The sequence below is a fragment of the Hyla sarda genome, chromosome 2 (assembly GCF_029499605.1).
Source record: "Hyla sarda isolate aHylSar1 chromosome 2, aHylSar1.hap1, whole genome shotgun sequence".
Taxonomy (NCBI): domain Eukaryota; kingdom Metazoa; phylum Chordata; class Amphibia; order Anura; family Hylidae; genus Hyla; species Hyla sarda.
Window position 1 is genome coordinate 505606015 of NC_079190.1, and position 24438 is coordinate 505630452.

Genomic DNA, 24438 nt, shown 5'->3' on the forward strand with positions numbered 1-24438 from the left:
TCTGGCACGGAGTGAAATTCGCTACATTCACCGGATGTCTGGGGGTGCTGCGGGAGATCGCAGGGGGCCCCAGCGGTGGGACCCCATCAATCAGACATCTTATCCCCTATCCTTTGGATAGGGGATAAGATGTCTAGGGGCGGAGTACCCCTTTAATGAGTAGAGCCAAATGCATGTGTGGCCACCTCTCCACCATTGGTTACTATAGCTGTAATGCTGCCCGGTGGCCCCTGTTTTCACTGAGGTGAGCATCATACCCCCTACTACTAAATATATACTACCTGGGGGGGGGGGGGTAACTAGAACATTTGGTCCATAGCAAAGTGAGCGATGAGATGAAAGGAGGAAATCTCCCTAACACCCACCAATACATTGTCTTTACTGATCTGGGCATAAAGGCTGGTGCGGGAGGCCCTTAGGTCCCCAGATTGGTGGAGGCACCAGTCCATGTGCCCCTCATGCTGCCCCTATAATCCTGCCATGCTTGCCCTGACTATTGGCACCACTTTCATTCCACCATCATACTTGGGCTCAACTTTGGGCTCAAAATCAACTGGTGCCAGAAAGTTAAACAGATTTGTAAGTTACTTCTATTTAAAAATCTTAATCCTTCCAGTACTTATCAGCTGTTGTATGCTCTACAGGAAGTTGTGTAGTTCTTTCCAGTCTGACCACAGTGCTCTCTGCTGCCACCTCTGTCCGTGTCAGGAACTCTCTGGAGCAGGAGAGGTTTACTATGGGGATTTTCTCGTACTTTGAACAGTTCCTGACATGGACAGCGGTGTCAGCAGAGAGCACTGTGGTCAGACTGGAAAGAACTACACAACTTCCTTTGCAGCTGATAAGTACTGGAAGGATTAAGATTTTTAAATAGAAGTAATTTACAAAGCTGTATAACTTTCTGGCACCAGTCAATTCAAACATGTTTTCCACTGGAGTACCCCTTTAATGTGTCAGAAGAAGTGGTCAGTCCTGGGTCAGCTAACTTCCTATGATCTACAGCATGACATCATCACCCACCAGATCGCTCCTAATAGCCTCCAGACTCCTCCGAACCCGACTCTATCTGTATACTGCAGCTGCTATCTATATGGGATCAGAATATATAGTAATTATACACATCCCTTATAGCTTGATCAGTATTCTGTTGCTGTTATCTTTATGGGGTCAGGATATATAGTAATTATACACATCCCTTATAGCTCTATCTGTATACTGTTGCTGCTATCTCTATGGGGTCAGGATAGATAGTACTTATACACCTCCCCTTCGGTTCTATCTGTATACTGCTGCTGCTATTTCTATGGGATCAGCTCTGTCTGTGTACTGCTACTGCTATGTATTTGGTATCAGGATGTATAGTGGTTATACACCCCCCCCCACCAACCCTATCTGTATACTGCTGCTATCTCTATGGGGTCAGGATATATAGTAGTTATACACCTCCCCTTCGGTTCTATCTGTATACTGCTGCTATTTCTATGGGATCAGCTCTGTCTGTGTACTGCTACTGCTATGTCTTTGAAATCAGGATGTATAGATGTAAAATGGTTATACACCCCCCCCCCCACCAACCCTATCTGTATACTGCTGCTATCTCTATGTGATCAGGATATATAGTAGCTATACACCTCCCCTCTAGCTCTATCTGTATACTGCTGCTATCTCTATGTGATCAGGATATATAGTAGTTATACACCTCCCCTCCAGCTCTATCTGTATACTGCTGCTATCTCTATGTGATCAGGATATATAGTAGTTATACACCTCCCCTCTAGCTCTATCTGTATACTGCTGCTATCTCTATGTGATCAGGATATATAGTAGTTATACACCTCCCCTCTAGCTCTATCTGTATACTGCTGCTATCTCTATGGGATGAGGATATATTGTAGTTATACACCTTCCCTCCAGCTCTATCTGTATACTGCTGCTATCTCTATGGGATCAGGATATATAGTAGTTATACACCTCTCCTCCAGCTCTATCTGTATACTGCTGCTGCTATCTCTATGGGATCAGAATATATAGTAGTTATACACCTCTCCTCCAGCTCTATCTGTATACTGCTGCTGCTATCTCTATGGGATCAGAATATATAGTAGTTATACACCTCCCCTCCAGCTCTATCTGTATACTTCTGCTGCTATCTCTATTGGATCAGAATATATATAGTAATTATACACCTCCCCTCCAGCTCTATCTGTATACTGCTCTTGCTATCTATATGGGATCAGGATATAGTAGTTATACACCTCCCTCCAGTTTTATCTGTATACCACTGCTATCTCTATGGGCTCAGGGTATATAGTAGTTATACACCTCTCCTCCAGCTCTATCTGTATACTGCTGCTATCTCTATGGGATCAGAATATATAGTAGTTATACACCTCTCCTCCAGCTCTATCTGTATACTTCTGCTGCTATCTCTATGGGATCAGGATATAGTAATTATACACCTCCCCTCCAGCTCTATCTCTATACTGCTGTTATCTCTATAGGATCAGGATATATAGTAGTTATACACCTCCCCTCCAGCTCTATCTGTATACTTCTGCTGCTATCTCTATGGGATCAGAATATATATAGTAGTTATACACCTCCCCTCCAGCTCTATCTGTATACTGCTGTTGCTATCTATATGGGATCAGGATATAGTAGTTATACACCTCCCTCCAGTTTTATCTGTATACTGCTGCTATCTCTATGGGCTCAGGGTATATAGTAGTTATACACCTCCCCTCCAGCTCTATCTGTATACTGCTGCTATCTCTATGGAATCAGGATATATAGTAGTTATACCCCTCCCCTCCAGCTCTATCTTTATACTGCTGCTGCTATCTCTATGTGATCAGGATATGTAGTTATACACCTCCCCTCTTGCTCTATCTGTATACTGCTGCAATCTCTATGGGATCAGGATTTATAGTAGTTATACACCTCCCCTCTTGCTCTATCTATATATTGCTGCTATCTCTATGGGATCGGGATTCATAATAGTTATACACCTCTCCTCCAGCTCTATCTGTATACTGCTACTATCTCTATGTGATCAGGATATATAGTAATTATACACCTCTCCTCCAGCTCTATTTGTATACTGCTGCTGCTATCTCTATGGGATCAGGATATATAGTAGTTATACACCTCCCCTCCAGCTTTATCTGTATACTGCTGCTGCTATCTCTATGGGATCAGGATATATAGTAGTTATACACCTCCAATCTGGCTCTATCTATATACTGCTGCTATCTCTATGGGATCGGGATATATAGTAGTTATACACCTCCAATCTGGCTCTATCTATATACTGCTGCTATCTCTATGGGATTGGGATATATAGTAGTTATACACCTCCAATCTGGCTCTATCTATATACTGCTGCTATCTCTATGGGATTGGGATATATAGTAGTTATATACTTCCCGGAGTGCTTCCTTAAAGAATAAAGAAATAGAAATAAGGAACAGCAATGAGAACTTCAGCTCTGCTACATCCCGGTAATTATTTGTTACACTATTCATACCGTTGCATATTTTGATGGGCAGCCGCTGCCACAGTGTTGCCCAATGGGTGATTTGTGTAGCGGGCGGAGGGTGTTGTGGATGTGTTATGATGGATGGCTTTGGCTATAAGCCGTTGTTGTGCGGTAGATTACGGGGATTTAGCGCACGCGGTACTTGATATGCTAATGAGCGATATTAATCATGGTGTCGCCCGCTGTACATCCAATATTCCACCAGGTCCTTCCTCACTGCTGTAATGAACCCAAAGAACCAACTACTAATGAATCACAGCGAACGCCGCCTCCAAATTATTTGGGTTAAGATTACATTCTATTACCAGAGAATTCTCTTGGCGGATTCACTTGTTCTATTAATATCGCTCCCTTCCTCCATTTTTAATTTCTACACTAAATTAAAAAACTTTTCCTCCTAAGGATAATTGGCTCCTACAACAATAATATCATTTCCATTCCTTATCTCTGGAGCTATCTCTAGGGGATCAGTATACATAGTAGTTATACACCTCCCCTCCAGCTTTATCTGTATACTGCTGCTATCTCTAGGGGATCAGGATATATAGCAATTATACACTTCCCCTCCAGCTCTATCTGTATACTGCTGCTATCTCTATGGGATCAGGATATATAGTAGTTATACACCTCCCCTCCAGCTCTATCTGTATACTGCTGCTATCTCTAGGGGATCAGTATACATAGTAGTTATACACCTCCCCTCCAGCTCTATCTGTATACTGCTGCTATCTCTAGGGGATCAGTATACATAGTAGTTATACACCTCCCCTCCAGCTCTATCTGTATACTGCTGCTATCTCTAGGGGATCAGTATACATAGTAGTTATACACCTCCCCTCCAGCTCTATCTGTATACTGCTGCTATCGCTATGGGATCAGGATATATAGTAGTTATACACCTCTCCTCCAGCTCTATCTGTATACTGCTGCTGCTATCGCTATGGGATCAGGATATATAGTAGTTATACACCTCCCCTCCAGCTCTATCTGTATACTGCTGCTGCTATCTCTATGTGATCAGGATATATAGTAATTATACACCTCCCCTCCAGCTCTATCTGTATACTGTTGCTGCTATCTCTATGGGATCAGGATATAGTAGTTATACACCTCCCCTCCAGCTCTATCTGTATACTGTTGCTGTTATCTCTAAGGGATCAGGATATAGTAGTTATACACCTCCCCTCCAGCTCTATCTGTATACTGCTGCTATCTCTATGGGATCAGGATATATAGTAGTTATACACTTCCCCTCCAGCTCTATTTGTATACTGCTGCTATCTCTATGTGATCAGGATATGTAGTTATACACCTCCCCTTCCAGCTCTATCTGTATACTGCTGCTATCTCTATGGGATCAGGATATATAGTAGTTATATACCTCCCCTCCAGCTCTATCTATATACTGCTGTTATCTCTATGTGATCAGGATATATAGTAATTATACACCTCCCCTCCAACTCTATCTGTATACTGCTGCTGCTATCTCTGTAGGATTAGGATATATAGTAGTTATACATCTCCCTCCAGCTCTATCTGTATACTGCTGCTATTGCTATGGGATCAGGATATATAGTAGTTATAAACCTCCCCTACAACTCTATCTGTATACTACTGCTGCTATCTCTATGGGATCACGATATAAAGTAGTTATACACCTCCCCTCCAACTCTATCTATATACTGTTGCTATCTCTATGGGATCAGTATACATAGTAGTTATACACCTCCCCTCCAGCTCTATCTGTATACTGCTGCTATCTCTAGGGGATCAGTATACATAGTAGTTATACACCTCCCCTCCAGCTCTATCTGTATACTGCTGCTATCGCTATGGGATCAGGATATATAGTAGTTATACACCTCTCCTCCAGCTCTATCTGTATACTGCTGCTGCTATCGCTATGGGATCAGGATATATAGTAGTTATACACCTCCCCTCCAGCTCTATCTGTATACTGCTGCTGCTATCTCTATGTGATCAGGATATATAGTAGTTATACACCTCCCCTCCAGCTCTATCTGTATACTGCTGCTGCTATCTCTATGTGATCAGGATATATAGTAATTATACACCTCCCCTCCAGCTCTATCTGTATACTGTTGCTGCTATCTCTATGGGATCAGGATATAGTAGTTATACACCTCCCCTCCAGCTCTATCTGTATACTGTTGCTGTTATCTCTATGGGATCAGGATATAGTAGTTATACACCTCCCCTCCAGCTCTATCTGTATACTGCTGCTATCTCTATGGGATCAGGATATATAGTAGTTATACACCTCCCCTCCAGCTCTATTTGTATACTGCTGCTATCTCTATGTGATCAGGATATGTAGTTATACACCTCCCCTTCCAGCTCTATCTGTATACTGCTGCTATCTCTATGGGATCAGGATATATAGTAGTTATATACCTCCCCTCCAGCTCTATCTATATACTGCTGTTATCTCTATGTGATCAGGATATATAGTAATTATACACCTCCCCTCCAACTCTATCTGTATACTGCTGCTGCTATCTCTGTAGGATTAGGATATATAGTAGTTATACATCTCCCTCCAGCTCTATCTGTATACTGCTGCTATTGCTATGGGATCAGGATATATAGTACTTATAAACCTCCCCTACAACTCTATCTGTATATTGCTGCTATCTCTATGGGATCACGTAGTTATACCCCTCCCCTCCAGCTCTATCTTTATACTGCTGCTGCTATCTCTATGTGATCAGGATATGTAGTTATACACCTCCCCTCTTGCTCTATCTGTATACTGCTGCAATCTCTATGGGATCAGGATTTATAGTAGTTATACACCTCCCCTCTTGCTCTATCTATATATTGCTGCTATCTCTATGGGATCGGGATTCATAGTAGTTATACACCTCTCCTCCAGCTCTATCTGTATACTGCTACTATCTCTATGTGATCAGGATATATAGTAATTATACACCTCTCCTCCAGCTCTATTTGTATACTGCTGCTGCTATCTCTATGGGATCAGGATATATAGTAGTTATACACCTCCCCTCCAGCTTTATCTGTATACTGCTGCTGCTATCTCTATGGGATCAGGATATATAGTAGTTATACACCTCCAATCTGGCTCTATCTATATACTGCTGCTATCTCTATGGGATTGGGATATATAGTAGTTATACACCTCCAATCTGGCTCTATCTATATACTGCTGCTATCTCTATGGGATTGGGATATATAGTAGTTATACACCTCCAATCTGGCTCTATCTATATACTGCTGCTATCTCTATGGGATTGGGATATATAGTAGTTATATACTTCCCGGAGTGCTTCCTTAAAGAATAAAGAAATAGAAATAAGGAACAGCAATGAGAACTTCAGCTCTGCTACATCCCGGTAATTATTTGTTACACTATTCATACCGTTGCATATTTTGATGGGCAGCCGCTGCCACAGTGTTGCCCAATGGGTGATTTGTGTAGCGGGCGGAGGGTGTTGTGGATGTGTTATGATGGATGGCTTTGGCTATAAGTCGTTGTTGTGCGGTAGATTACGGGGATTTAGCGCACGCGGTACTTGATATGCTAATGAGCGATATTAATCATGGTGTCGCCCGCTGTACATCCAATATTCCACCAGGTCCTTCCTCACTGCTGTAATGAACCCAAAGAACCAACTACTAATGAATCACAGCGAACGCCGCCTCCAAATTATTTGGGTTAAGATTACATTCTATTACCAGAGAATTCTCTTGGCGGATTCACTTGTTCTATTAATATCGCTCCCTTCCTCCATTTTTAATTTCTACACTAAATTAAAAAACTTTTCCTCCTAAGGATAATTGGCTCCTACAACAATAATATCATTTCCATTCCTTATCTCTGGAGCTATCTCTAGGGGATCAGTATACATAGTAGTTATACACCTCCCCTCCAGCTTTATCTGTATACTGCTGCTATCTCTAGGGGATCAGGATATATAGCAATTATACACCTCCCCTCCAGCTCTATCTGTATACTGCTGCTATCTCTATGGGATCAGGATATATAGTAGTTATACACCTCCCCTCCAGCTCTATCTGTATACTGCTGCTATCTCTAGGGGATCAGTATACATAGTAGTTATACACCTCCCCTCCAGCTCTATCTGTATACTGCTGCTATCTCTAGGGGATCAGTATACATAGTAGTTATACACCTCCCCTCCAGCTCTATCTGTATACTGCTGCTATCTCTAGGGGATCAGTATACATAGTAGTTATACACCTCCCCTCCAGCTCTATCTGTATACTGCTGCTATCGCTATGGGATCAGGATATATAGTAGTTATACACCTCTCCTCCAGCTCTATCTGTATACTGCTGCTGCTATCGCTATGGGATCAGGATATATAGTAGTTATACACCTCCCCTCCAGCTCTATCTGTATACTGCTGCTGCTATCTCTATGTGATCAGGATATATAGTAATTATACACCTCCCCTCCAGCTCTATCTGTATACTGTTGCTGCTATCTCTATGGGATCAGGATATAGTAGTTATACACCTCCCCTCCAGCTCTATCTGTATACTGTTGCTGTTATCTCTATGGGATCAGGATATAGTAGTTATACACCTCCCCTCCAGCTCTATCTGTATACTGCTGCTATCTCTATGGGATCAGGATATATAGTAGTTATACACTTCCCCTCCAGCTCTATTTGTATACTGCTGCTATCTCTATGTGATCAGGATATGTAGTTATACACCTCCCCTTCCAGCTCTATCTGTATACTGCTGCTATCTCTATGGGATCAGGATATATAGTAGTTATATACCTCCCCTCCAGCTCTATCTATATACTGCTGTTATCTCTATGTGATCAGGATATATAGTAATTATACACCTCCCCTCCAACTCTATCTGTATACTGCTGCTGCTATCTCTGTAGGATTAGGATATATAGTAGTTATACATCTCCCTCCAGCTCTATCTGTATACTGCTGCTATTGCTATGGGATCAGGATATATAGTAGTTATAAACCTCCCCTACAACTCTATCTGTATATTGCTGCTATCTCTATGGGATCACGATATATAGTAGTTATACACCTCCCCTCCAACTCTATCTATATACTGTTGCTATCTCTATGGGATCAGTATACATAGTAGTTATACACCTCCCCTCCAGCTCTATCTGTATACTGCTGCTATCTCTAGGGGATCAGTATACATAGTAGTTATACACCTCCCCTCCAGCTCTATCTGTATACTGCTGCTATCGCTATGGGATCAGGATATATAGTAGTTATACACCTCTCCTCCAGCTCTATCTGTATACTGCTGCTGCTATCGCTATGGGATCAGGATATATAGTAGTTATACACCTCCCCTCCAGCTCTATCTGTATACTGCTGCTGCTATCTCTATGTGATCAGGATATATAGTAGTTATACACCTCCCCTCCAGCTCTATCTGTATACTGCTGCTGCTATCTCTATGTGATCAGGATATATAGTAATTATACACCTCCCCTCCAGCTCTATCTGTATACTGTTGCTGCTATCTCTATGGGATCAGGATATAGTAGTTATACACCTCCCCTCCAGCTCTATCTGTATACTGTTGCTGTTATCTCTATGGGATCAGGATATAGTAGTTATACACCTCCCCTCCAGCTCTATCTGTATACTGCTGCTATCTCTATGGGATCAGGATATATAGTAGTTATACACCTCCCCTCCAGCTCTATTTGTATACTGCTGCTATCTCTATGTGATCAGGATATGTAGTTATACACCTCCCCTTCCAGCTCTATCTGTATACTGCTGCTATCTCTATGGGATCAGGATATATAGTAGTTATATACCTCCCCTCCAGCTCTATCTATATACTGCTGTTATCTCTATGTGATCAGGATATATAGTAATTATACACCTCCCCTCCAACTCTATCTGTATACTGCTGCTGCTATCTCTGTAGGATTAGGATATATAGTAGTTATACATCTCCCTCCAGCTCTATCTGTATACTGCTGCTATTGCTATGGGATCAGGATATATAGTACTTATAAACCTCCCCTACAACTCTATCTGTATATTGCTGCTATCTCTATGGGATCACGATATATAGTAGTTATACACCTCCCCTCCAACTCTATCTATATACTGTTGCTATCTCTATGGGATCAGGATATATAGTAGTTATACACCTCCCCTCCAGCTCTATCTGTATACTGCTGCTATATCTATGGGATCAGAATACATAGTAGTTACACACCTCCCCTCCAGATCTATCTGTATACTGCTGCTGCTATCTCTATGGGATCAGTATACATAGTAGTTATACACCTCCCCTCCAGCTCTATCTGTATATTGCTGCTATCTCTATAGGATCAGGATATATAGTAGTTACACACCTCCCCTCCAACTCTATCTGTATACTACTGCTGCTATCTCTATAGGATCAGGATATATATAGTATTTACACACCTCCCCTCTAGCTTTATCTGTATCCTGCTGCTATCTCTATGCGATCAGGATATATAGAGTAGTTATATACCTTCCCTCCAGCTCTATCTGTATACTGCTGCTATCTCTATGGGATCAGGATATATAGTAGTTACACACCTCCCCTCCAGCTCTATCTGTATCCTGCTGCTATCTCTATGGGATCAGTATACATAGTAGTTATACACCTCCCCTCCAACTCTATCTGTATACTGCTGCTGCTATCTCTATAGGATCAGGATATATATAGTATTTACACACCTCCCCTCTAGCTTTATCTGTATACTGCTGCTATCTCTATGGGTTCAGGATATATAGTAGTTACACACCTCCCCTCCAGCTCTATCAGTATACTGCTGCTATCTCTATGGGATCAGGATATATAGTAGTTATACATTTAAGGTGTAATGAGATTCAAGGCCCGTAGCCCATTACAGTCCATGACTAAATCAATGATTTGCTTCTACAACAATAACATTATTTCCATTTGTTACCTCAAGAACTCGGGGTTTGTCCAGGGGTCAACTTTTTGAGTGGTGTCAGATGATCTTCTATGGCAGTGGTCTCCAACCTGCGGACCTCGAGATGTTGCAAAACTACAACTCCCAGCATGCCAACGGCTGTCAGGGCAAGCTGGGAGTTGTAGTTTTGCAACATCTGGAGGTCCGCAGGTTGAAGACCACTGTTCTATGGTGTAATCAGGGCTCAAGTCTTGTAAGAACACATGGGAACTGAGTTCCTCCACTTTTTTCACAGCAGGAACACCGTTCCCATTTGCAGGAATTCTGCAGGACCGGCCCTTGAGTAGAAGAGTTCCCACACTTTTTCCCCAGGACTTGACCCCTGAGTGTAATGATTTTGATTTCACAACTATACAGTAAGGCGTAAGGCCTTTTTTTTATTTTTTTTGCCTGAGTACCCCTTGACAGCCCATTGCTAAAAATTGTACCCCTCATATTAGAGACATTTTGTAATGATTATAGTATAATTAATATGCTTTACTTTCCTCTATAACAGGCCCCCCTGTTCCTCACCCCAGTCCCCCAATTTACAGGGGACGTCTTCTCTAACCGGAGTTGTTTACTTTTCTTTTCTTCACTATCTGGCCTAGACCGCCATGAAGATTTCTCCCATACAAGACTTCTCCACAGAACCAGACAAACTAATACTTCAGGCCCCTTTCTGCAGTACAACACCCAACTATTTACAAACTTCCCATAAAATAGTTTAGCCCCCTCCGTGCCCCCAAATATAGCTGTAGGCCCCCAAACTGCCCCCATATATAGTTTTAGGCCACCATACTGTCCCGCTTTGTTGCTCTACTGCTCCTCTGGTCTGGAGACCTATTGTTATGGCTCATAGTAGTAGGTCCCCGGTCTGCAGGGGCAGCAACCAAAGCTGATGGTAGTTACTGCCCACAGCAGCCCAGTGCCCGCGCTTCCCCTTAGCTGTCCCCCTGCTCCGCTCCTCGGTGCAGTGACGTCAGCCTGCCATTTCTTTAAAGGGGCACTCCCGTTGAAAACTATTGTTTTTTAAATCAACTGGTGCCAGAAAGTTAAACAGATTTGTAAATTACTTCTATTAAAAAAAAAATTTGTAATCCTTCCAGTACTTTTTAGGGGCTGTATACTACAGAGGAAATGCTTTTCTTTTTGGATTTCTTTTCTGTCACGAGCACAGTGCTCTCTGCTGACCTCTGCTGTCTAAGACCAGAGCAGCATATGTTTGCTATGGGGATTTTCTCCTGCTCTGGACAGTTCCTAAAATGGACAGCAGAGGTCAGCAGAGAGCACTGTGGTCATGACATCAGAGAAATCTAAAAAGATAAAGCATTTCCTCTGTAGTATACAGCCCCTAAAAAGTACTGGAAGGATTAAGATTTTTGAATAGAAGTCATTTACAAACCTGTTTAACTTTCTGGCACCAGTTGATTTAAAAAAATAAATAAAAAATAAAGTTTTCTACGGGAGTACCCCTTTAACTATGTAACAAGACTTTTTGCTCGTTACAAGCCATGATTAAATCAATTATTTGTTCCTATGACAATAACAATTATTTCCTTATCTCATTTTGGTATCTCAAGGACTTGTGGAATTATTTGGAGGTCAACTTTTTGAGAAATGTGATGAAGGCAGGTGATCTTCTAAGGTGTAATGACTGTTTTACTACACAATAGGGCTTTTTGCTCATTATATTCCATGGTTAAATTATGGATTTGCTGCTTCTACAACAATAATATCATTTCCAATTTACCATCTCACGATCTTGAGGGTTTATTTGGAGGTCAACTTTTAGAGTAATATGATGGCGGCAAGTGTTCTTCTAAGCTGTAATGAGTTTTACTACAGAATAAGGATACTTTCCATTCCAATCCATGACTAAATCATGGCTTTGCTCAAACAACAATATTATTATTTCCTTTTAGGGGTTTGTTCAGATGTCAACTTTTTGAATAATGTGATGATGGGAAGTGTTCTTCTAAGCTGTAATGACTTTCACCATAAAGCTTTCTGCCCCTTACAATCCGTGACTAAATTATGGATTTGCTACAACAACAATATCATTATTTCCTTTTTGCTACCTCAAGAACTTGGGGGGATTTGTTCAGATGTTAACTTTTTGAGCACTATGATGGTCTTCTAAGGTGTAATGACTGTTCTAATAAACAATAATGCCCCTGCCCATTACAATCCATAAATAAATAATGGATTTTCTACAACAACAATAATAATAATAATTTCTATTTTGCTATCCTCAGAACTTGGTGGTTTATTCAGACGTCAACTTTTTGAGTAATGTGATGGCGACGTGTGTTCTTCTAAGGTGTTTCACTACACAATAAGAATACTGAAACAACAATATTCCTTTCGCTATCTTCAGAACTTAAAGGGGTACTCCGGTGCTCCAGCATTCTGAACATTTTGTTCAGAACGTTCGGAGTCCGGAGGCCGTAGTCGTGATGTCAGGGCCACTCCCCTTTTGACGCCACACCACGCCACCTCCATTCATGTCTATGGGAGGGGGCATGTCGGAAGATATGCCCCCTCCCATAGACATGAATGGAGGGAGCGTGGCTTGACTTCAGGAGGGGCGTGTCCGTGACATCATGACCACTGCCACAGGACCCAGCATTTGATTAGAATGCCGGGTTCTGTGGGAGATCGCTGGCGGCCCCAGCAGCGGGATCCCCGAGACCAGACATCTTATCCCCTATCCTTTGGATAGGGGTTAAGATGTCTAGCAGTTGAATACCCCTTTAAGGATTTTTCGAAAGATGTCAACTTTTGGAGTAATGTGATGGCGACGTGTGTTCTTCTGAGGTGTAATGACTGTTTCAATAAACAATAAGGCCCACACTGTCCATTATAATTCATGACTAAATCATCGATTTGCTCCAACAACATTCATATTATCTCCGTTTTGTTATCTTAAGAACCTGGGGGTTTGTCCAGAGGTCATCTCCTTCGAGTAATGTGATGGTGGCCGATGATCTTCGAAGGTCTAATGACGTCTTCATTACACAATGAGGCCTATTGCCCATTACAATCCCCGATTAAATCACAACTTAATTAAGGAGCAAAAACATATTGATTTTTCAATAGGCATAAAACTGAAAATTCAACATTAAAGGTGATTAAGCGTGTTACCCGAAGGCAATTACAATGGTGAATTAAGATATTTATTATGTCTGAAGGCCGACCAAGGCTCTCCAGGGAGCTGTACGTATTAAATCACTCTCCGTAAAGCACTTACCTCTTCAAAGACCTCAAGACTGTACGTGTTATCGTCATCGGCAAAATAGACAACTCCTTCTGGAGAGTTCAAAGCCTTGACGTTGTCTCGAAGCCACCGAAGTCCAAGATTCCTTTGCACGGTTCCTCGAGGGGTGACCTCAGGCGTCCTTGATAAGCCCACTTTTTGGTTATGGGGACTCTCAATATTCAAGTGGGTGAAGTTCAGTCCTGCTTTCTCCAGCAAATTGGCCACCAGTTTTGTTTTTCTCGGACAATCTTCCACCACGATCCAGTGCAAATTGACCACGTGGAGGAAAGTGTTGGCCAGTCGGACCAGCTCGGCCTTCTGGACAGGCCTTGTGTACGTGGGCGTGATCACATAGATGACTGGAATCTCTTCATTCCATGGTGGCGGTCTCGAATAGACGTACGTCCTGACCACGACTGAACTCTCCCGCGTGGGGAACTGATTGACACATTGGAGAGAGTCATCTTTGCTCTGGGTCACATTGCTGAACAGGGGTTTGACTGTGGAATTGTCACCTATCTCCTCTGTAAGAAAACAAAGATGACTTAGATTAAGCTGATAAATAACATTACACTTTTGAAAGAAGAAAAAAAATTGGTGGATTTTTTTTTAGTCAAAAATGTTCAATGTCCAGTGCTACGAAAAATTGTGGTCTTCAAGTAATGTAGTAGACACTGTATCTCACAGGGATCTTCTATATTTGATCATTCCTATATATTCGAAGGATCCCTTGACGATAATCTGATCATGTAGAGTTGACCTGCTAAAACCCGCGTTCCCTACAGTGCCTCTACAGTACAAACTGAGTATTACACAACGTTCATTGATATAAATTAATAGTCTGCAATATATATGTATATATATATATATATTGCATAGTATATACAGTATGTAATCCCCTATTCCCAGCGGCTAGACCCCTGAGATCTCGGCGGGAGCACCCCAGTCATCCGGTGCACAGAGTGAGCTCCCCTCCGTGCCGGATGACAGTAAAACACAGTCACCACGCCCCCTCCCATAGACATGAATGGAGGGGGCGTGGCAAGATGTCACGATCACCGAAGCCATAGACTTCCGTGACTGAAGCGCCAGCCCAGAGATGGCGGCCAGACCCTTGTGAACAGATATGTTATCCCCTAGGGGCAGAGTCCCCCTTTAAAGGGGTACTCCGGGCCCCAAGAGGATAGAGGAAAAGATGTCTGATCGCGGGGGTCCCGCCGCTGGGGACCCCCACAATCTAGCATGCAGCACTCACCTGTAAGCACTGCAGGAAGCGCTGGAGGCTCTCAGTGTTATGCCTCCCAACCACGGCGACGGAGTATCGTGACGTCACGACTCCGCCCCGTGTGACGTCACGCCCCGCCCCCTCAATGCAAGTCTATGGGAGGGGGCGTGACAGCCGTCACGCCCCCTCCCGTAGATTTGCATTGAGGGCGCGGGGCGTGATGTCACACGGGGCGGAGTCATGACGTCACAATACTCCGTCCCCGTGGTCGGGAGGCATAACACTGGGTAGGGGATAAGATGTCTTGGGGCCGAAGTACCCCGTTAAGGAGACCGGAAAAGCTGGGTTACACGCAGCCCGGGCAACATTGGGTAGTCAGCCAGTAGGGGGTGTGAAAATGGTCTCCCTAAACTAGGCTGTAACCCCCTTTCTGAACTGCGCCGTACATTCATGGTTCTAACGGGTGGTGGTCCCCGCACAGCGGTGTTGAGCTGTATAATAAAAAAAAAACACAGGCAATATTGCAGAATTTTATTCTTCCTAACATAATAAAAAGTCACAGTTACTCCCAAATGGCCCCATTGGAAATTAATTCTTGAAAAAAATGGGATGCGGCAACACAAAAACAAAATATAATAAATTTTTCAAGTGTTTTATTGTGCAAAATTAGTAAAACATAAAACAACTACATAAACTGGATGTTATTGTAATCGTAATGAACCTAAGAATACATTTAACATGTCACTTAACAATGTATGGTGAGAACAAGACCCCAGAAAAACACTAAGTGGAATTTTTTTTCAGCAGTCCACCCCTCTCCCCCCTAAAAAAAACTAAAAAATGTTTTCCCCTAAATGTAAACAATTGAAGTTATGCAACAGCTGGAGGCACACTGGTTGGAGAGCACTGGTCTAGGAGAACAAATTTTGTGAACAAATTTAGCCATTGTGCATAAAATGTATCACTAAAAAAGCAGTGTGAGGCTGTTTCCAGCCAGGGCTGTATGGCAATGCTGGGAGTTGTAGTTTTACAACAGCTGAAGGCTCCCTGTTTGGGAAACATTGCCATATAGGGTCTGTTCACATTATACATTTTAACATATATATATTTTTTTAAATAAAAAGGCATTCTAAAGCAGCACAATGGGAACAGAGCCTAACTTAACATCCACGTTCCAGCTTTCCTCTTCTTGTGTAGCTCCGCCTCTAGGGATGTCATCACTAGAGGCTGGCCTACACGGGACAAGGAGCAGGGGTGGGTAAATGATCTTCTAATCTCTTTATTCAGTATACAGCCAGCTATATAGAGGTATTTTTCCAAAAGAGTTAACTAGCGCTGTTCAGCAGTGCTAGCTAACTCCTTGCTGGGCCTGTGCATAGTGCTCAGCCCAGCAAGGGGTTACAGGAAAACACTGATCTATATAGATTGCTGCTTTACTGTATGTTGACAAAAGAGAGCGAGCTGGGAGAAGTCAGCGCCCAGCTCCTTCTCTCTATGGATTCACTGAATTCAGCAGAGGATCTTCTGGGGGACATATCTCAGGACCTACTGGACATATTTAGGTAAGTGACCCCTCGTCGGACTCCTGTTCACCCACACTATAAGCCAGTGTATAAGGTTTAGTGTGGGTGAACAGGCTGACAGTTTTCCTTTAATCCTTCCAGTTCTTATCAGCTGCTGTATGCTCCACAGGAAGTTATTTTCTTTTTGAATTTTCTTTCTGTCTGACCACAGTGCTCTCTGCTGACACTTCTGTCCATTTTAGGAACTGTCCAGAGTACAAACAAATCCCCATAGGAAACCACTCGTGCTCTGGACAGTTCCTGGCATGGACAGAGGTGTCAACAGAGAGCACTGTGGTCACACTGGAAAGAACTACACAACTTCCTGTGGAGCATAAAGCAGCTGATAAGTACTGAAAGGATTACGATTTGTTAATAGAAGTAATTTACAAATCTGTTTAACTTTCTGGCACCAGTTGATTTAAAAAAAAAATTGTTTTCTACCGGAGTACCCCTTTAAGCTGTTAAGGACCCAGGGCGTACGGGTCTGTCCTGACACCCTGGTACTTAAGGACCCAGGACGTACCTGTACGCCCGTGGGAATTACGGTCCCCGCTGCGTGCCGAGCGGGGATCGGACCGGGGTGAGTGCTGATATCTATCAGCAGGCACCCCGCGCAAATGCCCCATGTCGGCGATCACCGCAAATCGTCGGTGAATTCACACCGGCGATTTGTGGCAATTCCGGGTCATACGGGTCTCCGGTGACCCGGAAAATAAGGGGGATCGGGGTTGTCCAAGACACCCACGATCCCCCTGGAGGGATAGGAGTGAAGTGGCAGGGTTGCCACCCCTACTATCCCTGCTTTTGGTCATTTAGATGCGACGACCAATAGCAGATCGGGGACGGGGGGGGGGGGGGGGTTAACTTTCGGTTTCCCCGTTATGCCCACCCACATTAGGTGGGGTAGAACAGGGAAACCATCAGAAACCAGTGCCGGAGGTCCACTTACCCATCGACTTACCCATCGGAGGACAGCGATGCCAGACAGCTGTTTGCTGTGTGGGCATGCTGGGATTTGCAGTTTTGCAACAGGTGGAGGGCTACAGTTTGGACATAACTGTGCAGTGGTCTCTAAACTGTGGCCCTCTAGATCTTGCAAAACTACAACTCCTAGCATGCCCAAACAGTAGTTTGCTGTCTGGGCATGCTGGGATTTGTAGTTTTGCAACATCTGGAGGGCCACAGTTTGGAGATCACGGTGCAGTGGTCTCTAAGCTGTAGCCCCCCAGATGTTGCAAAACTGCAAATCCCAGCATGCCCACACAGCAAACAGCTGTCTCGGCATGCTGGGAGTTGTAATTGTGTACCAACAGCTGTTGCATAACTACATCTCCCAGCATGCCCTTTGGCAATCAGTACATGCTGGGAGTTGTAGTTTTGCAACAGCTGGAGGCACACTGGTTGGAAAATACTGAGTTAGGTAACAGAACCTAACTGAAGGTTTTCCAACCAGTGTGCCTCCAGCTGTTGCAAAAGTACAACTCCCAGCATGCACGGTCTGTCAGTACATGCTGGGAGTTGTAGTTTTGAAACAGCTGAAGGTTTGCCCCTCCATGTGAACGTACAGGGTACATTCACATGGGCGAGTTTACAGTAAGTTTCCTGCTTGAAGTTTGAGCTGCGGCAAATTTTTCACCGCAGCGCAAACTCCTAGCGGGAAACTCACCGTAACCCGCCAGTGCAAATGTACCCGAACACTACACTACACTAACACAAAATAAAGGGTAAAACACAACATATACACCCCTTACACCGCCCCCCCCCCCCCCCAATAAAAATTTAAAACGTATTGTACGGCAATGTTTCCAAAACGGAGCCTCCAGCTGTTGCAAAACAACAACTCCCAGCATTTCCGGACAGCCACTGACTGTCCAGGCATGCTGCGAGTTTAGCAACAGCTGGAGGCACCCTACTTGGGAATCACTGGCATAGAATACCCCTATGTCCACCCCTATGCAATCCCTAATTTAGTCCTCAAATGCGCATGGCGCTCTCTCACTTCGGAGCCCTGTCGTATTTCAAGGAAACAGTTTAGGGTCACATATGGGGTATTTCCGTACTTGGGAGAAATTGCACTACAAATTTTGGGGGCTTTTTCTCCTTTTACCCCTTATGAAACGGAAAAGTTGGGGTCTACACCAGCATGTTAGTGTAAAAAAAACTAAATTTTGACACTAACATGCTGGTGTTGCCCCATACTTTTTATTTTCACAAGCGTTAAAAGGAAAAAAAAGACCCCCAAAACTTGTAACGCAAAATTTGTAATGCAATTTCTCCAGAAAACGGAAATACCCCATATGTGGCCGTAAAATGCTCTACGGATCAGGAGTGAGAGCGCACTATGTACATTTGAGGCCTAAATTGGAGATTTGCACAGGGGTTGCTGATTTTACAGCGGTTCTGACATAAACGTAAAAAAATAAATACCCACATGTGACCCCATTTTGGAAACTACACCCCTCACGGAACGTAACAAGGGGTATAGTGAGCATTAACACTCCACAGGTGTTTGAAATTTTTTCATTAAAGTTGGATGGGAAAATGAAAAAAAAAATTTTTTTCACTAAAATGCTGGTGTTACCCTAAATTTTTCATTTTCACAAGGGAAAAAAGCCCCCCAAAATTTGTAACCCCATTTTGTAAGAACATACCCCATATGTGGATGTAAAGTGCTCTGCGGGCGCACTACAATGCTCAGAAGAGAAGGAGCAGCATTGGGATTTTGAAGAGAAAATGTGTCCGGAATTGAAGGCCACGTGTGTTTACAAAGCCCCCATAGTGCCAGAACAATGGACCCCCCCCACATATGACCCCATTTTGGAAACTACACCCCTCACGTAATGTAATAAGGGGTACAGTGAGCATTTATGCCCCACAGGTGTCTGACAGATTTTTGGAACAGTGGTCTGTGAAAATGAAAAATGTAATTTTTCATTTGCACAGCCCACTGTTCCAAAGATCTGTTAAACGCCAGTTAAAATCTGTGAGGGGTGTAGTTTCCAAAATGGGGTCACATGTGTGTGTGTGTGTGGGGGGGGGGGGTGCACTGTTCTGGCACCACGGGGAGCTTTGTAAACGCACATTGCCCCTGACTTCCATTCCAAACAAATTTTCTTTCCAAAAGCTCAATGGCACTCCTCCTCTTCTCAGCATTGTAGTGTGCCAGCAGAGCACTTTACATCCACATATGGGGTATTTTCTTACTCAGAAGAAATGGGGTTATACATTTTGGGGGTCATTTTCTCCTATTACCCCTTGTAAAAATGTAAAATTTGGGGAAAAAACTGAATTTTAAATTTTTTAAACTTTTTTTTTTTACACATCTAACTTTAGAAAAAAGTCATCAAACACCTGTGGGGTGTTAAGGCTCACTGTATCCCTTGTTACATTCCTTGAGGGGTGTAGTTTCCAAAATAGTATGCCATGTGGGGAGATTTTTGCTGTTCTGGCACCATAGGGGCTTCTTAAATGGGACATGCCCCCCAAAAACCATTTCAGAAAAACTCACTCTCCAAAATCCCACTGTCGCTCCGTCCCTTCTGAGCCCTCTAGTGCACCCATAGAGCACTTGACATACACATGTGAGGTATTTCCTTACTCAAGAGAAATTGGGTTACACATTTTAGGAAGATTTCTCTCCTTTTACTCCTTGTAAAAATTCTAAAAACTGGGTCTACAAGAACATGTTAGTGTAAAAAATGAAGATTTAGAATTTTCTCCTTCAACTTTCTGCTATTCCTGTGAAACACCTAAAGGGTTAATAAATCTTTTAAATGTCATTTTGAATACTTTGAGGGGTGCAGTTTTTATAATGGGGTCATTTATGGGGTATTTCTAATATGAAGGCCCTTCAAATCCACTTCAAAACTTAACTGGTCCCTGAAAAATTCCGATTTTGAAAATTTTGTGAAAAATTGGAAAATTGCTTCTGAACTTTGAAGCCCTCTGATGTCTTCCAAAAGTAAAAACAGGTCAATTTTATGATGCAAACATAAAGTATACATATTGTATATGTGAATCAATATATCATTTATTTGGAATATTCATTTTCCTTATAAGCAGAGAGTTTCAAAATAAAAAAAATTCCAAATTTTCTATTTTTTCATCAAATTTTTTAATTTTTCACCAAGAAATGATGCAAGTATCGACAAAATTTTAGCACTAACATAAAGTAGAATATGTCACGAAAAAACAGTCTCGGAATCAGAATGAAAGGTAAAAGCATTCCAGAGTTATTCATGTTTAAAGTGACAGTGGTCAGATGTGCAAAAAATGGCCGGGCCCTATACTGAAAATTGGCTGGGTCCTTAAGGGGTTAAGGTCATCACCGAGGGTCTGATAGGTAGATCTCATGAATGTTTAGGGATCATATGTATCATCTCTATCCCGGTCGCCTGGTCATCTCATATTTTACGTGGGGTTTGCAGATCCATTTGGTCTTATCCTCTTAAGGCCATAAGCAATACGGTTGCTGCACATTGTGAGATGGAGTCACTTTCCTCCTGTCTTTTTTTTTTTTCTAAAAATGATTCTTTCAGTCCCTTGGCAACAAGATACAGTCTGGTAAACCTCCTCCGCTGTCAGATTCCAGGTTCTGTCACCATCCTGACTGAAATGATAAATACTTAGGAAAAAAAAAAAATATCCATTAAGCAGCACTAAAATAGGGTCATATCTATCAGTAAAGCCAATGGGCCTGTGCCTATGGCGGCAAACGATTTAGAGGGGGATTATGTGGAGCTGGATTTATGTGGGGGTCAAGGGTTGAGTACTATAAGTCGTCTTCAAAAGAGACAAATTATCCCTTGAAAAGTGAAATTGGAAATGAAGGACCTTCTGTGCTTATAGGCACCGGCAGTATAAATCTAACCTCGATCCCAACACAAAACAATGGGGATCAGTGAACTCAAAAGGGGGAGATTTATCAAGTATTGTGCATTGGATTGGTGGAGCAGCCGCCTATAGCATACGCAAAACATTGCTCTAAAAGACAGGCACTCTATTGGTATAGCTTACCAAAAGCTTAGTCACGGCAGGCCTTGGCAATTGATCGGCACTCCGAGATTACTGTATGTTATGAGGGTTCTGATGAGACCACTAGGCGCCAGGGATGCATGTCAAAAACTGTTTTAATGCCGCAATCACCATTGATTGTGGCATTTAAAAGTTAAATGTCCAACGTTGGAGTGATCTCTGATGTCGCTCATTACTGGCGGGTGTTGGCTGCAGATAGCAGCCGGCACCCACCTGGTATAGTGCACACCTGGGTTTTTGTCATCTCTGCGGTGCCAACTTCTTACAGCAGGTGGCGCCACCGGAGATTACTAATTCAAGCAGCCTCATAGCAACAGCAGCATCAATATATTTGTATACTATGATTTAAACCAGACTCACGAGCCTTTTTTTTTGCTTTAGGTAGACCTGATCTGATGTGCCACCATTTTTTTTTTTTAGTAATGTTTGACGTTATCTTTAAGCTTCAATGGGAAACGATTTTGCTACATGATGAACTAATACTCAACTCTGCAAAAGACCCTGTTCCCTAATTCAGACTTTATAACCAGGCTCCCACCTATCAATTGCCTTTTATAATAATGGTGCTTTAGTGGTAGAGGGGCTTAAAGGGGTACTCTGGTGGAAAACTATTTTTTTTTTCGTATCAACTTGCTACACAAAGTTAAACAGTTTTGTAAATTACTTCAATTAAAAAAATCTTAATCCTACCAGTAATTATCAGCTGCTGTTTGCTCCAGAGGAAGTCGAGCTGTTCTTTTCTGTCTGACCACAGTGCTCTCTGCTGACACCTCTGTCTATGTCAGGAACTGTCCAGAGCAGGAGCAAATCCCCATAGCAAACCTCTCCTGCTCTGGACAGTTCCTGACATGGACAGAGGTATCAGCAGAGAGCACTGTGGTAAGACTGGGAAGAACTATGCAACTTCCTGTGGAGCATACAGCAGCTGATAAGTACTGGAAGGATTAAGATTTTTTAATAGAAGTAATTTACAAAACTGTATAACTTTCTGGCATCAGTTGATTTGAAAAAAAGAAAATGTTTTTTTTTTTTTTTTTACCAGAGTACCCCTTTAAGGAGCACCTCAACCACCAAGGACTGGATGTGACTGCTACCTATAGCTACACCCCACTGGCTTAAGGGTTCGTTCACATGGGCGGACTTCACTGTGAGTTAGCAGCATGTTTCCCGCTACGAGTCTGAATAGGGGCGCGCTCTCTGCTGCTGAAAACTCACAAACAAATCCGCACATGTGAACGAGCCCTAAAGTGGTATTCCGATCTCATCCCGAGAACAGGGGCATAATTGTCATTGGAATGAACGGAGCACACGGCGCCTGCGCAGCCACCACATCGTTCATACTCTAGCTGCATTTATGTCCATATTCGGCCAGTGTGCCTCCAGCTGTTGCAATACCTCAACTCCCAGCATGCCAGAACAGCTAAAGCTGTCTGGACATGCTGGGAGTTGTAGTTTTGCAAAAGATGGAGGCAGACTGCTCATAAAAAGCAGAAATTAAATGGGTGCAGGAAGCTGAACACATTGCTTTCATGGCATTCAGCTTCCCTGATCATACATTAGCCCTGATTTACCGAGAGTGTTGGGTTATTTTCTGAGTGTTATTTTTTCCCAGACAATTTTTTCTCACTCGTATTTATCAATGTTTCGCACATGTCGGGAAAATTCTGTTGCACGATATTAAATTCTGTTGCACGGGGGAAAAAAAAAGTGTCGCACAGGAAAAATAAAGTATAAAGCAAATAAATAAAGCAAAAGTAACTCTGCACCAGGACGTAACTTTACATTCATGGTCGTTAAAGGGGTACTCCGGTGGAAAACTTTTTTTTTTTTTTTAAATAAACTGGTGCAAGAAAGTTAAACAGATTTGTAAATGACTTCTATTAAAAAATCTTAACCCTTCCAGTACTTATTAGCTGCTGAATACTACACAGAACACAGAGCTCTCTGCTGACATCACGACCACAGTGCTCTCTGCTGACATCTCTGTCCATTTTAGGAACTGTCCAGAGCAGCATATGTTTGCTATGGGGATTTTCTCCTACTCTGGACAGTTCTTAAAATGGACAGAGGTGTCAGCAGAGAGCACTGTGCTCGTGATGTCAGCAGAGAGCTCTGTGTTCCAAAAAGAAAAGAATTTCCTCTGTAGTATTCAGCAGCTAATAAGTACTGGAAGGATTAAGATTTTTTAATATAAGTAATTTGCAAATCTTTTAAACTTTCTGGCACCAGTTGATTAAAAAAGATAAGTTTTCCACCGGAGTACCCCTTTAATGAGTTTAAAAAAAATAAAAAAATAAAAAGGAAATCAAAGCCAAGATTTAAAAAATAAATAAATAAATAAAATAAAGAGAGAAATTCCCCACTACCCAAAAAATAAATAAAAATAATTATAATAATAATAATAAAAAGGAAAATGTAATATAAAAAGCTACTATTTGTCTGGTGGGTCTTTAAATACAACTGTCGGGTTTTCAGGAAAATGTCGGGAACACGCCCCTGATTATGCAAACCACGCCCCTTTAGTCGGGTTAAAACAATACTCCAAGTAATTAGAAAACCGTCGGGTTTTTACTAATAAAATGTGTCGCACAAAGTGTCGCAGAGGACGTGCGACACAAATTGTGTCTCATAACCCGATAAAATGAGTCGGGATCATGTTAGTAAATCAGGGCTATTGTGTATTAAAGTGTGTCCCAACCAGTGTGCCTCCAGCTGTTTTGAAACTAATAACTCCTATAATACCTGTAACTCTCTATAACTACCATAAAGGCTGTCCGGGCATGCTGGGAGTTGTAATTTTGCAACATCTGGAGGCACACTCTTTGGGACACACAAAAATACACAATG

The 24438-nt window shown here is 42.5% G+C and overlaps 1 protein-coding gene across 1 annotated transcript in view; it reads right to left on the minus strand.

The window, feature by feature from the left end:
• LOC130357271 (galactosylgalactosylxylosylprotein 3-beta-glucuronosyltransferase 1-like) overlaps window positions 1-24438 on the minus strand; it is a gene marked incomplete in the record, with an annotated part of 202076 nt that overhangs the window by 16607 nt on the left and 161031 nt on the right. Inside the window, 1 exon segment of the mRNA XM_056559901.1 lies at window positions 13759-14291. Within this exon segment, the coding sequence (XP_056415876.1) occupies window positions 13759-14291 (533 nt within the window).